General features: G+C 36.5%; 2 protein-coding genes across 5 annotated transcripts in view; one reads left to right on the forward strand and one right to left on the reverse strand.

The window, feature by feature from the left end:
• LOC140165002 (uncharacterized) overlaps positions 1–16,052 on the reverse strand; it is a 38,063-nt gene that overhangs the window by 19,484 nt on the left and 2,527 nt on the right. The window contains exons 2-3 of one of the 4 annotated variants that reach the window (XM_072188409.1): positions 5,847–6,101; positions 619–748 (exon numbers count right to left, since the gene is read on the reverse strand). The exons of 1 other annotated variant lie outside the window; for it this stretch is intronic. In XM_072188409.1, the coding sequence (XP_072044510.1) occupies positions 619–748; positions 5,847–6,080 (364 nt within the window). In that variant the 5' untranslated portion in view covers positions 6,081–6,101. Of the gene's footprint in view, positions 1–618; positions 752–5,846; positions 6,102–16,052 lie in introns of those variants that run through there. 2 more of the 4 variants (XM_072188410.1, XM_072188411.1) reach the window with 2 other exon arrangements.
• Positions 10,883–15,769, forward strand: LOC140164154 (uncharacterized). The gene is made up of 3 exons (XM_072187397.1): positions 10,883–11,156; positions 11,566–12,096; positions 13,914–15,769. The coding sequence occupies exons 1-3, from the start codon at positions 10,883–10,885 to the stop codon at positions 15,767–15,769; spliced, it is 2,661 nt and encodes an 886-aa protein (XP_072043498.1).

Raw genomic sequence — 16,052 nt, forward strand, 5'->3', positions numbered from 1 at the left:
TATTGTGGCTACAGGGCTCGAATTTCAGGGAGGCCACCAAGGCCATTGCCTGCCCTTTGTCAGTTTTGGACTTGGTGCCTCTAAGATCTTTGTCAAGTTCAAAGTATTCTTCATCATTTGTTGGCTTTGGTGCCCTTCCTTGTCTTTGCCCTGTGGCCCTGAAAATGGACGCCCCCATAAATTAAAATTCAAGGCCTATATTGCAGGTAGCAGGTAAGGGTGTGAGTGAGTCCCGGGAATTTGAGTCCCGCCTGAGAATCCTACCCGGGCAATTCAAATTCAATACATTTTGATATCATTAATAGAGTATGACATGAATACAAAATATCAATTTTCTTATTAAAAACACAAAACACCGGGCAAAATTCAAATTTTTTAGGTCAACCATGAATGATCCTAGCATTTAGGTCTAGGTCCAGGGACACTACAAAACCGGGAAAAAAATAACTTTAAAAAAAATTTTTTTTATTTTTTTAAATTTTATTATTATTTTTTATATATATATTTTTTTGCAATATCGGGTACCCGGCTACCCGCCCGAAAAATGCGCCGGGTACCCGGGCACAATATTACCTGAAAATCACACCCCTAGTAGCAGGTATTGATGCTACAACTTACTTTCTGCTGTTGGGTCCCCATCATAAACATCATCCCCAAGTTCCGCATTCATCATAGCTTTGTACATTTCTGGCGTTGGTTTTGTGAAGGTATCACTACGAATGTCTATCACCCGCCCTGATGACATGGTCTTCAATGAAAAACAACAAGTGTGAATGACAACTGAAATATGTGTATGTATTGAAATAAACATCTAAAAAAAAGTAACTAACCCCCTTAAATAATGGCCATTATTCAAAAAGGGAATTTATTTCTGCGCATTTTGACACCTCATACGATACGATAGCCCTGTACCAACTTCAATTTCCAATAAGGGCACATGTGTATCAAATGATAAAGCGATTGCCAATGAATTCAATGAGTACTTTACACCTATTGGTAATCAACTTGGCAAAAAATTTAATGAGTATGATAATATCAAATGTCCATGTAATAATGTGTGTTCTGGACAATATTGTAAAGTAAATAAGTTTAAATTTAATGAAATTACACCTGAATTTGTTTGTAATCATATTAGTAATATGCAAAATAACAAATCACCAGGATTGGATCAGTTTAATGTCAGGTTGTTGAAATTGGCTGGACCCTTCATTTCAAATAGTCTAGCTCATATCTGCAACCTGTCATTGAGTGGATCTACTTTTCCTGATGAATGGAAAAAAGCCAAGGTGACACCAATATTTAAGTCAGGTGATAAAACAGATGTAGGGAACTTTAGGCCCATTTCAGTATTGTCAATTCTATCTAAAATTATGGAAAGGGCTGTGCATGATCAATTGTATATGTATTTAACTAATGCAAGCCTACTGTCTAATGCTCAATCAGGTTTTCGTGCAAATCATTCCACTTCCACCACACTACTTGATGTTCAAGATTTCATTCTAAATAATATGGATGATGGATATGCTACAGGTGTAATATTTCTTGATTTAAAGAAAGCGTTTGATACAGTGAGCCATGAAATTCTTATTAACAAACTTCAGAAGTATGGCATAGAGAACAGTGAACTTTTATGGTTTAAATCGTATTTGAGTAACAGATCGCAGACTGTTAGTGTAAACTCAACACTTTCTGATTTTCAATCTGTCAACATAGGAATTCCTCAAGGCTCTATACTAGGCCCATTATTATTCATAATTTTTGTCAATTGCCTGCCTGATGTTGTTGGTTGTAATTGTAAAACTGTTATGTATGCTGATGACACATCATTAATGTGCAAAGCTAAGACTGTTTCTGATCTTCAAATGCAATTAGAGTCATGTCTAAGTAAAGTAGCTGATTGGTTCAAAGCTAACAAACTCACTTTAAATGTTGACAAAACTAAATTTATGATATTTGGCACAAAACATAAGCTTGAAAGGTTCAGTGAAATTCAACTTATCTATAATAGTAACATTATTGAAAGAGTTGATGAATTTAAGTATCTAGGTGTAAAATTTGACTGTAACTTGTCCTGGTCAGCTCATGTTGATTATATGTGTAAGAATGTTTCAAAAAGAACTGGTATTATAAGGCGTGTAAAACACTTTCTTCCATTCCATACCACTGTAATGTTATCAAATGCCCTTGTTCTTCCTCACCTTGACTATGGAAGCACAGTTTGGTCAAATTTTTCAATTGAATTTCATAACAAATTACAGGTTCTTCATAATAATTTGGCCAGATCAATACTTTCTGCAGATATTAGAACGCCAATAAATGAATTGATGGAAACACTTCAGTGGCTTAAACTAGATAATAGATGGCATAATCAATTATTATTGCTCATTTTTAAATGCTTAAGGAACTTAAGTCCATCATACTTATCTTCTCAATTTAACTTTGTACATGATATCCATACCCACCAAACTAGAAATCATAGTACAAATACATTGATTGTGCCAAAATTTAAATCAAATTCAGGGCTACGTACATTTCATGTGAGAGCAGCCTATGCATGGAATAATTTATCCGGTAGTTAGAGCAGAGTTGGAGAATATTTCAATAGGCCAATTCAAATCAAAAATTTACCAAGCTCCTGTTTGAAAAGTTTATCCTTGAGTATATTGTAATTTTCATTCAATTTCATTATTATCACATAACTTTTTTGTTGTATTTCTAGTAACTTGATACCTTTTTTTTTTTTTTTTTTTGTGTACATCTTGTGTAAATTTTAATTATGTCTGTATATATTATAATGTACTTTGTATGAGGGCCTGCTTGGAAAGCAGTGCTTGTCACTGAAGCTGTTTTACCCTCAATAAAGAAAGATTTCTATCTATCTATCTAAAACAATAAAACACCGGTCAATTTAATGTAGTGAGGTCCAGATTTGAAAGTTGCACTTACATACAAATTCTTACAATACAAAAACACCCAGATATCATTACACAGATTTCCCCCCATTACATTGAATACAACATCAATACAATTTACTGCAACTTTCAAATCTTGGGTTACATTGATTTGAATGTACGCTGTGACGTCAATATTTAGCCAATTGCTGCAAATGAGGTGTCAAAATGTGTGGAAATAAATTCTGCTTCCAACGCATTTTACAGATTTGTAATACAATCACCTGTTCTTGGATAATGGTCTTTATTTAAAAGGCGGGTTAGATACTTTTTTTGAGATGTTTACAACATGGAGGCTACATGTACAGGCTAAACATATTGCCACTAGCTGGTACTATTTGCAAGAATGTTAGTTTTATAGAGAAGATGCAAACATGATTAGTGAGTGAAAACTTGTAGTAGAGTAGACTAAGCTATTATTTTTAATTTGTAATGAAGAAGGAGGGAGCCTATATGCTTCACCCCAGCAGGGCATAAACCATGCGAGACACAAATTAATATGTGAATACAAATAAAAGTTTAGCTGACGATAACAAACTGTAAATTTTCCACAAATTTTTTTGTCCTTTTTTTTTCAAATTAACCATGTGGCAACAGAGCCACTGATTTTTTCGGACCTTTGGTTAAATTAGGCATATTATGAATTTAGCATAATCTTTTTATGGTATCCATGGTATCAATTGATATCCACAAAAACAAATCTGAAAGTTCAGTCGATTTGGACATTAAATCAATGAATTTGCAAGTTCTGCATATAAATGCATATTGTATTAGGGAACAACACAAAAGTTCGATGAAGCCCTATAAACGAAAGTCCTTTCGTTAGTGGGGGAGGGGGTCAGAAAGTCCGATTACGTTTGTAAAAAAGTAGTTAAAACATCTGTCAAAGTTGATCTTTTTAACTGTTTTTAAAGGATTTAATATATCATTTTCAAATTTGAGTATTTTCCGAAGTACGATATTGACATTTTCAGTGGTTTCTTCAAAATGATTTCAAATCAATGGAGTGCAGTACTCGCAACCTACAACGTCATGTAAGTTCATTTTTAAAGCAGCTATCCCAGCAAACAAAAAAAAAAAAGTTATATTTTGGGGTTTTGGTTTTGGTAAAAACGTTTTAATAACATTAAAATATATCAGTGAACTTCGATATCTGGGAATTTCGATTGAAAAAGGTCACGATTCATCATGTTCATACAAGTGGTATATCATCTCTACGAACTGAATGGACATAGGTCAGTTTATTTCCAGGCATTTGGTCACATTTAATCAATATGATAAAATAGTTTAAATATATTTTATGGTATAAGAACTATTCTATAGTAAATCAGTTATACTAAGTAACTGATGAGGCAAAATATACAGGATACTGGATATTATTCATCTTGCTATACCGGTATATCACAAGGCGTGGCTTTTTACTTCCGCAAATGGGCGCAGTGGTATATCATCTCTTTTCAAATTGTGAGGTCCCGACATTTAATCTGACTCGAGCAGTATCATCCCCCTGGTTATATAAAGGTCATGGAAACGTTTTAAAACGTTATGTATGTCAACACACTACAAAACTATTTCTAAAATGTTTTCAAAATGTTATTGTAAAATATGTTTTAAAGAACATATATATGTTAGAATATTTGCAGGAGGTTATCAAAAATGTTTTTAAATGTTTAATATGAAAAAGTTTTTTACCCTTTAGATACCCTTTATGTAACCCGACATTTAACGTTTTCTGGCAACCTTTTCTAACCTTTGGCGAATGATGTCGAAAACGTTTTGTTTTTGATACTACATTCTTTTTTTATTTGAAAACCCAGCAAGTCCTATATTTTTTCCGTGCCAAAAAAAGGTAATGAAGAAAAATATTTTAAAATAGAATGCAATATTCGTTTCTTCCATAAACGTGATCAATATCCTAGCATTGTCACACCCCTCCACAACCCCATGCACCAGGCCCGTACGCAGGGGGGCAAATTTGCCAAAGTGTACAGAAAGTCCCAAAATTTTGAATTTGCGAGCGTAGCGAGCAAAAAAAATCAGGTTATTTACGGGTTTTTCGTCAAAAAATGTCCAAATTTTGGAAAGAAAGTCCACTTTTCACAAAATTGCCCCCTTGGGGAAAAAGGTCCACTTTTTCAAAATCAGCACCCCCAAACAAAATCCTGCGTGACGGGCCTGCCATGCATCATAGCCACGACCCCTGTAGCCTATATGCATGAATATGGGTTGGAATTTTCGATATTTGTCACTTACGTTAGAGGGGAGGGGGGAGGGGGTTAGCCTTCTAACGAAAGGACTTTCGTTTATAGGGCTTCATCGAACTTTTGGGTTGTTCCCTTACAATGATCACTGTTGTAATTTCCATCTGTCGAAAGTAGACTAGATATTAGTCCCAGAACAAAATATTAATTTCTGACATGATCGTGTTCTGGGTCTGAACTGTTTCCATTCGAAATCTTGATGGCAAATTGGACAAAAGAAGCACATGGTCCTACTTCACAGTTTTTTAATCCCCTATTCATGTTACATGAATCACTCTATTGTGGACCATCCTTCAGATACTTGAGTGTTTGGACAAGCGGAACAGTTTTTGACAGGCCTTTTGTCTACCTCTCTGTTTGTAAACAGACGAGGAGGTCAAAATTGTCATCCTCGCCGAATAGGAAAGATAGCGTAATAGTACGGCACTAACTAGATATTAGAAATATAAACTGAATCTGATGTTTATGAATGCTAATAATTACATAATGTAGTCCTAGCTTTATGATGGTATAAAAATCTTTCGGAAGTTGGGGCAGGCTGAGGATCACTAAGTGCTCCTCTAATTTATGGCCATGCATTTTGAATAACAATATTAGTTTCAAAAATATGCAAAACTACATATTGCCGGCTTACATTTGCTGTGCAGGAAAAGTATCTTTTATTCTCCATCTGGGTTAGGCCACCATGTATTGGTTTCCCAGAACACCTTGTGAGCCACCTTTGATGCTTCCTGTCACATGGTTGGTCATATGACTTCCCACATGATATATCATGGATGAGGCATGCAGCAGCTGTGCGGTGGAATGTTTTCATGCATAGTAATGGCTGCAGGTTTGAGAGAAGCAGCTTTCTCATCTGTGAGTTCATTTTTCTAAGTTTACTTTAAGACTGCAGGAAAAAAAACATGATAGGAAGAATTACACATAAAATTATAATGTAAAAGAAGATGAAGAAATGACATGAAATGAAATTTTAATTGATACTGAAAGAAGAAAAATAATAATTTGATACCACTCTTTTGCCTCGTAGAAAGTATGAAAGGAAATTGAGTGTGTACCCATGAGGCCCCCCCAAAAAAGTTGTTTGTTTGTCCTCCACCGCTCGCTCCTCAGATGAAGGCCTGACCAATATTTATTTTTTTTCAATTTTTTTTTTTATAAAAATAAGTAAAATTCAATTTTTTTTCCAGATTTGGAGTATCTCTGGACCTAGCTAGAGCTATAAATGCTAAGATCATTCATGGTTGAAAATAAAAAACGCCCACCAAATCATTAAAAGACTATGACATGAACACAAATTATAACTTTAACTGCATATTAAAGAAACAAAATGTTGGTTTTTTAAGTCACCATGAATGATTGTAGCATTTAGCTCTAGCAAGGTCCAGAAATACGCCAAATCCTCTTTCAAAGCTGTGGAAGACAAACAAACAATTATTTTTTTGACCTGAGCATAGGCTGCACAGACAGAGCCAAAACTAGAGTGTACGTTTGTACCATAATCCATTGTAAATGTGTGCACCAGTATCAAGTCCTTAAGATTCAAGTATCACTTCAAGTTTTGAGCCAAGTCCACAAATTATAACTCAAGCCAAGGTGACTCAGGCCACAAGTTATAAGATAAAATTGAGTGCATTTTCCCTCCTGTGCGACAGATGTTGTGAACTACGATTTTGGGCCCTGTAATTTCCAGCTCTGGCCTCTGCATATGTGACATGATCAAAGGGAATGAGTCACATGTCGACCCTGGTCGAAAATGAGTTTCTTTAAAGAGGACATTTAGAGCTTCAGAAACTGAAAACCCCATGTTGATACGACTTTTCTTTGTGAAGTTACATCAATTTATCAAGATTCGCAGAAAACAATATATGAATTTAAACACTTTCTTTGCCAATATCTCAAAATCAATATCAGCGACATCCGACTCATTTCCCTTGATCATGTCACATATCATACATTGTAGGCACAATGTCAATGGCACATACATGTATTACATGTAGGTATGCCAGGCAAACACATTTGCTAGTCAGCCAAATTCGCCGACAATGTCAATGCATTTTTACATAGAAATTTAAAACAACTGGCCGAAGAAAGAAACCTACAAATATGTTTTCACTTGACCCAAATATATGATATTTTATGGTGATAAGTCACTCGCACATGGAATTTTAGAGGGATTTTGATAGCAGTTCAATTAAAAAAAGCTGCTATCATCATGAGACTAAGATCTAGAAACACCCCGAAATGCCGTTTTGGGGAATTTTGCTAGCTGAATCTTTTTGACATTGTTTGATGAAAGTCAATCTTTGACAAGATGTAACTTTGCTACGGAAAGTGCTATGAAAAAAAGGTTTTCATTTTTGGCTTTGTTTACTCAAGGGCTTTAATTTGATATGTAAAATGATGCAGTTTGATGGCAAATTTGAATTCACCTAGCATACCTACATGTATGTTGTCAAACTTGTCATAATTTCCAGCTTTTGACAGCTGGAAAGTACAAATTAGAAATTGTCCTTGACAAATGACCAAATCTGCAAGAAAATCATAATTCAAACAAATGTGTACCCGGTAGTCCTAGTAGGTTTCCGATGCCCGATGGTATAAATAATGCGTACTGCCCCTTGGCTGGCTTTTGATTTTTTGTTAATTGAATAATTTCTGCCGCCTAACCCCGGAAGTTACGCCTGCTCTTGTTCATCGCAGAAGAACACTCTCCACAAAGATTTACTGGAATTTCATGAGTAATTAGGTTTTTTTTTGGTTTTTTTTATAAATCTACTAAAGCTCAGCCTTTTTTTTAAGCCATATTATAACATTTCTGTAAAAATAGATTAATATTTATTTTGCATAAAATGTTAACTTTTAATGTCAAATATGTCACCTTTTAATTTTGAACCGAAGAGTGAGGTAAAGCAAAGAAAACTGGAATTTACTACTAGCGCCAATGCATGTTACTCCCGCGGTTGGAATATGGTACGATCCTGTATGAGTCTCGCATGCCGTGTACGTATTGTGTTATCACTGAGTGTTATGAACATCGCATATGTGTTCGACTAATATTTCCATCGTAATAATAAAACGACGGTTCCAGCGTTTTATTCAAAATCTCGGATTTTGACAAAACTACAGGAGTATACAGCACCTAAAGTCTTGATTTTTGCAGAGTATCTTTGTATACTAAAGTAGAAAGTACATTACAATGTTGTAAAAACCAGAATTTCAAAAAAATTTTAGGGCGTTTCATAAGTTAGGAAGTCTAAGCTTAATACTCACAGTTAGTTCACCACGTAAACTTGTATGGCTCAAAATTCGGACCGCTCGCCATTAAGTTTACTGCTTTCTGTGTTTTGAAATTTGTTGACGTTTTAACGATCCCCGATTCCCGGTGATTATTTTAGCTGTGTCACGTCACATGCATGACGCTAGTGGGATATGGGACTTACATAGGATTACACAGAGATATTTCTTGCCAAAATTTGACCATTTCTAGGCAAGTTGGCCCTACTTTGTCTGCGTTATGTGAAAAAGGACAGTCTTAAGTAAGTGCAACGCTTTTGATGTTTTGATGTTTCGGGAGACTGGGAACATAATTAAAAAATGATGGAGCCTATTCTTGATTGTAATATTCCTTCACCACAATGCCGTACGGTAACAGTCTTATACGATGGACAGATAGTATCAGTTTGTGAATGAGGACATCGTATTTAAGTTCCTTGTACTAACTCAAGTCAAGCCAAGTGACGTGACTCACAGTCATGACTAGTCACGATTATCGCACTTTCAGTTTCCCACACGTTTGAACGGGAATTGGATTGCGTACTTTTTCGATGTCTAGTGAGCAAATTTTTTCAATATTTTGAGAAAATGATGTCTATTCTGTATTGTTTGGTAATAATGTCTTTTGCCAATAGTATGTTTAAAGTTGTAATTTTGTGTTTTTGATCGCAAAGATCGGATATTTTCGCTTCGATTCAATTCTGAACCCTTCGCAAGGGTGCCGATTTCGCAGAACTTTGACGATAATTTTGCCTTTTGGACACTAAAATGCTTTCGATCCGTAATTTTGTTTCAACCGAGTCTTAAATTAGCAAGCACAATACGGTTGGTACCACTTTTATATACATTGATGAAATTTTAAAGATTTTTTTCAAGTTTCTAACCGGCGCAAATCGTTAAGTGTGTATTTCCCATTGACATCCAAAATGGCGTAAGCCAGTCCTCAATATACATAGGTACGGCGTATATAGGACTCACACCGACATCGCCTGGCTAATAATTATTTGGTGCAGCAGAGACATTAAAATGAATACACGGGATCGATACACGTGAATTGCTATGGAGCCATTCCATGTCAACTCCTGGGATGTGCACCGCAGCACCTCTTCAATTTTTTTCTTTCTCTGTGTGGTGGTAGATATTGATGAGAAAGTAAAATCCTAAAAATTTGAGCTTCATGCTTCATTTCGTTTTCTCGTGAGAGCAATGTGAAATTTAGGGGGATCTGGGTAAAAAATGTGTCACGACGCGAAAGACGATGTTTGGAGGGCCATAAAAGTATAAAGGGTACCTCCTACAGCTTTGAAAAATATGTATCCTGGAATACTTTTTTGTGTACAATTCAAATCTGCCATCAGAAATCTTGTAACTCCTTTACTTAAAGAGATATAGGGCCCTCAAAATGCAACTTTGTCCATCCAGGACCAAGTTTGGGGGGTCAGAACTCCAAAAGTAAACATAATTTTATTGTCCATTTTTTTGTCAGTCAGAGCCCTTTGAGGGAACATTCCCCTTATCCAATATTAAGCCTATTAAAATACTTTTAGCCGAGATATTACCCATGCAAAACCCCAATTGTACAATTTTTGTACATTTTGACCCCCCAAAAAACCAATGTCAGACAATTTGCCCCACCATCTACTTCAGGTATGATGAAGATATATCCTTCGACAACATTTGTGAGACATTTCAGCTTTGGGACTCGATGCCTTCCCTACAAGTTAGCCTTAGGAAAGTCACAGTCCTAGTCACAGCAAAATTTAAAGGCATGGGATTTCAATCTTAAAATTGTGTGTATTCATGCCTTGGTAAAGTCTACCATTTGCTGCCTATTATAAACATGATGATAAAGCACAGTGGTGTAGCGTGGGTAATCAAATGGGGGGGGGGGACCGACCATGAGGGGGCACTGGGTCTGATGGGGTGGGGGCACAAACTGATTTTTGGCAGTTTTCATATGGGAATTTATAAATTTTGCAATCGATGGGGGAGGGGGCACGTGCACCCTCCTCCCCCCGTTCCTCTATGACGCTACGCCACTGATAAAACATGTTTTACAATATCTATATAGGCCTACACTGTTAAAAAGTCCGGCTGAGAATCCTCTGGTTTTGTTTCATTTACTATATTGCAAGTATATTACAATTGTTGGAACTTTGGAATACAGGCTTTTCCCACTTACCCGGGATTAGGGCCTAGAATAAACATTCAGAATCATTAACCTGTGATCAAAATAAAAAATCAATTGAATCATGAGACTCACAAACTTCTGTCAAATGTATTGTTCCTTCTTGATAATTCTTCAGCATCATCATAGTTGATGATAGTTTCATTGAGTGAACATCAGTGTATAGGCTGTATTCCAAAGTTTGAGCATTTGTATGTGCCAGCATCATGGATGAAACATCTTCATCCCGGTGTTCTGTAGGGAAACTGCTTAAACTGGAATGTCATTTAAGGCAATTCACCAGAGAAAAGAAATTGCATTTAGTTGATGAGTATACACAAGATGAAAAAAAGTTGGTATCATGGAGATGTGGTATCAACATGGATGACTTGAAATCTGCAACTATATGTTCTCATCATTCTCAAGCCTATTTACATTCGTATGAAGCAATCCAACGGAAATGCTGTGACCCATGGCAAAATCATCAATCAACTCTCAATGGTAAGATTGATTTCTTATGATTTCTTTTCATACTCATATTAAAGATGACTTTATAGCCAAATTATGCAATTTATGTTCTTTACTCAAATAAAAAAATATTATAAATTAAATATTGCTGTATGTATACACCACCATGTTGCTTGTTTCTGAAGTGGTGGTGCTGATCGTAATGAGTAAGTTTGGGAATAACTTCGTTATAAAACAACAAAATCATAAAATGTTTTATTTCTTAACATGCTTAATGAGTTAATGTTGGTCTGTAGGCCTAATGATCTAAATAGAAAAAAACAAAAAAAAACAAAACAAATACTTTTCACTCCTGCATGTATATAACTAGGGTCTATAAGTTGTTGTGAAAATGATCTTAAATATAAATATTTTATTTCTTTTTCTACATTCATCCTTACAGCATCACTTCGTGTTATCACCTTTGAACAAGCAGAAAAAATAAACACCTGTCCAGATATCCAGATCAGTGTGGCACCAGGTCAGAAGCTTTGTCGCGAATGCATGATGAAAGCAAATGGACTTAAACATGAAGATGATATCCCGCTGGCTGCCTTTCGTGCAATTTCTGATGAAGATCTTATCAAGAGTAGTGCTACTGAGAGTAGTGAAGAAAGTGACTATGTCCCACCAGATGAAAATTTACATGAGGAGCTTAATAGAAGTGTAACTGAATTGGGATGCTCACCAATTAAAGCAACTCATGATATTGGAGGAAACGAGCGTAGCAAAAGGGCTTATTGTAAACGTAAATTGAATGAAGCTGTTGATAATATCTCAAAGAAAGTTGCAAAGGTATACAGTATTCCTGAAGATGACATCACAAAATGCTGCAAATGTGAAGACTTGGAACATCTTATGTCAGAACTGAAAATGAAATTAATGGCAGCTCCACGACAAGAGAGAATGCGTCTTCTCACTCTGGTCCCCAACAGCTGGTCAGATCCTCAAGGGTCAGTCCATATCGAAACAGATTGAGTGTACACCCACCCTCTTGGATTTTGCTCTCCTTTGGCTCAGGGGTACCTTTCATGGATCCCTAGGTGAGGTCACAAGAAAAAATTCAAATTCCATTTCGCTTATGAATGGCGGGCAATCAAAGTTTGGCGACCTCGACCAAAATTGTGAATTTAAGGGTCCAAATGACAAAGTGCTCTCTTTGAGGGGCACTTTCTTCTTAATTGAATCAGTTGTGATCCTCTTTTTGAATGTGGTCACTCACTGGCTGTGTCTGAAATACCTAATGCCAAAAAAGATAGATTTCGGAATTTCGTTGGGATTTCAGAGGGGGTCAAAATCAGCACTTCGTACTGTTCAATCAAATTATCTTGATTTTGAAGGACCCATGATAATGTCACAGTGCACTTATAGGTCCTAATTATGTTCAGAATGGATTAACCATATGCCAATGTCTATGAGCAGTTCAAAAAAAAAGAGAAATTTCTAGACCCCTACAGAATTTTAGGCCACCCCTAAAGTGGTTCAGCCACAAATGGCACTTAAAGTCGGCAACTTTTGACCCCTAATAACTTTAGGTGTACACCAGATATGAATTTCTAGTCTTTTGCATCTGAAAGAATGTAGTTTAATGTTACTAGGAACATAAGATTTGTTTTGTATTTTTGTGTTTTAGTATTAAGTTGACGCTTTCAAAATAGTCATTTTTGCCTAATATACCATGCATACAGGATACGGTACAAAATGCCAATTTTAGTATGATATTTTTTTTATATTTTTGATCTCTTTATAGCCATTTGTATTATTTATCCTGATATTTCAAGTTGCTCTTGAGTCAAGTAATAAGAAAAAACTACTTTCTAATCCTCTGTATGGATTTTTAAGGGGGGTCAAAAATGCACTTCCTGGCAACGATGCACATAAAGTACAGGTTATGGGGGTCAAATTTTCAGAATGCTCCCAATTATGTCAAGTAATATATCAAATTACTCATATGGTCATGAGGATTCCAAAAATGTATAGTTTGTTATCATGGTTATGTGTCAGACCTTTCAGGAGGCGCTATGACTTAAAAAATGTTCATAGGTCAACGACCTTTTGAAAGTATCAAAACACAAAAAATACAAAACAAATCTTATGTTCCTAGTAACATAAAACTACATTCTTTCAGATGCAAAAGACTAGAAATTCATATCTGGTGTACACCTAAAGTTATTAGGTGTCAAAATTTGCCGATTTTAAGCGCCATTTGTGGCTGAACCACTTTAGGGGGCCTAAAATTCTGTAGGGGGTCTAGAAATTTCTCTTTTTTTTTAATTGCTCATAGACATTGGCACATGGTTAATCCATTCTGAACATAATTAGGACCATAAGTGCACTGTGGCATTATCATGGGTCCTTCAAAATCAAAGATAATTTGATTGAACAGTATGAAGTGCTGATTTTGACCCCCTCTGAAATCCCAACGAAATTCCTAAATCAATCTTTTTTGGCATTAGGCATTTCAGACACAGCCAGTGAGAAAAAAAAAAAAAAAAGAGGGTCACAACTGATTTAATTAAGAAGAAAATGCCTCTCAAAGAGAGCGCTTTGTCATTTGGACACCTTAAATTCCCAATTTTGGTCAAGGTCGCCAAACTTAGATGGCCCGCCATTCGGAAACTTAAATTGAATTTGATTTTTTTTTCAGACCTCACCTAGGGGTCCATGAAAGGTACCCCTGAGCCAAAGGAGAGCATAATCCAAGAGGGTGGGTGTACACTCAGTCTGTTTTGACATGGACTGACCCTCAAGCTTTTGAGTATTTCAAAGATGTACGTGGAATTACAGCTAACTTTATTACCACGGCAAGGAAGCTAAAAGAGAGTAAAGGAATTTTGGCAGACCCACCCATCAAGCGTGGAAAACCATTACCAATTGAAGTTCAGCAGGCTGTTGCAGATTTTTACGAAGATGACGAGTTCTCGCGGCTGTACCCAGGTCAAAATGATAGTGTTTCTGTTCGAAATGCAGATGGAACAAAGGAGACAAAACAAAAGCGATTGCTTCTGGCTAATCTCAAGGAACTTTATCTAGAGTTCAAGAAAAGACATCCAGACCTCAACATTGGGTTATCCTCGTTTTGTGCCTTGCGACCCAAATGGTGTGTGACAGTAGATAGTGCAGGATCGCATACTGTTTGTGTGTGTACAATTCACCAAAACTTAAAACTAATGGTTAATGTGCTTCCAGTAACAACTGACTACAAAGATGTTTTGTCCAAACTTGTATGTTCTTTAGATAATAGAGATTGTATGATTCACAGATGTCCAGCATGTCCTGGAGATGAGAATCTTAGAGCGTTCCTCTCCACAATGTATGAATCTGCTGACATGGATGAAGATGACATAGTAAGTTACAAACAGTGGACAACATCTGGGCAATCTAAATTACAACAAATTAGTGACTCCGTTTCCGACTTCATTGCATCACTCTGCACCATGGCAGACAAGGCCACAACCCATCAATTTATTGTGAAATCACAATCGGCTTACCTTCGGCAACTGAAAGAAAATCTCCCAGCAGCAACTGAGGTGATTGTGCTGATGGATTTTGCTGAAAACTACTCATTTGTGTGCCAAGATGCAATTCAAGGCTTTCATTGGGAAACGGCTCAAACAACCCTGCACCCATTTACTGTCTACTTCAGGGAAGAAGATGGAGGTGACTTGAAATGTTTGAGTGTGTGTATAGTCAGTGATGACAGAGCTCATGTAGCCACTACAGTACACAAATTCATCACCGAAATGATGAAGTATTTGAACAATCGGTTCCCCAATCTGTCCATGGTACATTATTTCAGCGATGGAGCTGGTGGACAGTATAAAAACTGTAAAAACCTATTAAATTTGTGTTTCCATGAGTATGATTTTGGGGTTAAGGCACAATGGAATTTTTTTGCTACCTCGCATGGGAAGAGTCCATGCGACGGTATTGGAGGCACCGTGAAAAGACTGGTCAGGAGAGCAAGCCTTCAGGCAGTCTCAGACAATCATATCTTGTCACCAAAAGATCTGTATGAATGGGCATCAGCCAATATAGAAAAAGTCCTATTCTTCTTTGTCTCATCCACTGATATTGAGCGTCATAAAGCCAATATAGAGAACAGGATGCTCAATGCGAAGACAATGTCAGGAAGTCGCAGCCATCATAAATTTGTTCCTTTCAATGAAGATGAATTACGCATGTTCAGGATCTCAAGTGACGAAACTTCATCAATTATCTGTGCCACCAAAGAGCCCAATGCCCCTTTGGCCTCACCTACCATGCTTACTGTATCAGGGAAAGTCACTGCCACTGACATGACTGACTTGGGGGCTGGTAAACACATCGCAGCAGTGTACGACAAAGAATGGTACATCTGTATTATTGAAGACATCTCCCTAGTTCATGGCGATGTCAGTGTGAAACTCATGAACCGATTGCAACCAGGCGACACTCTGTCTTGGCCTCGTAGAGCCAGCAAATGTGACGTTCCATTTGATGACATTTTGTGCTGTGTTCCAGTACCAGACTTGATGAAGAGAAGTGGTAGAGAATATCAACTGGGCAGTGCAACAATAATGCAAATAAAGAATCTGTTTGAGGAATACATCAAGAAAAATGCCTAACTTTGAATTAAATGTCACCAAAGAGTAAAGAGAAAGGTGTAGATTAAAATAAACCCCAGAGCAGTAAGTTAAATTATAAAATAAGAATTATTTATACGTCATGATGTCATTTGTAAAAGTTTACCATATATATGCAAATGTGAAAATTAAGCGAATATTATTCATGCTATTGAAGTTTCAACTGATCAACCACATGCATACTATGCACATGCACAACTCTGTTATGTATGGAGAAGGCAAATCTAACCGATGTTTTTAATGCAAAGCCATCAAGACCCCAAGC

The sequence above is a fragment of the Amphiura filiformis genome, chromosome 11 (assembly GCF_039555335.1).
Source record: "Amphiura filiformis chromosome 11, Afil_fr2py, whole genome shotgun sequence".
NCBI classification, from domain to species: domain Eukaryota; kingdom Metazoa; phylum Echinodermata; class Ophiuroidea; order Amphilepidida; family Amphiuridae; genus Amphiura; species Amphiura filiformis.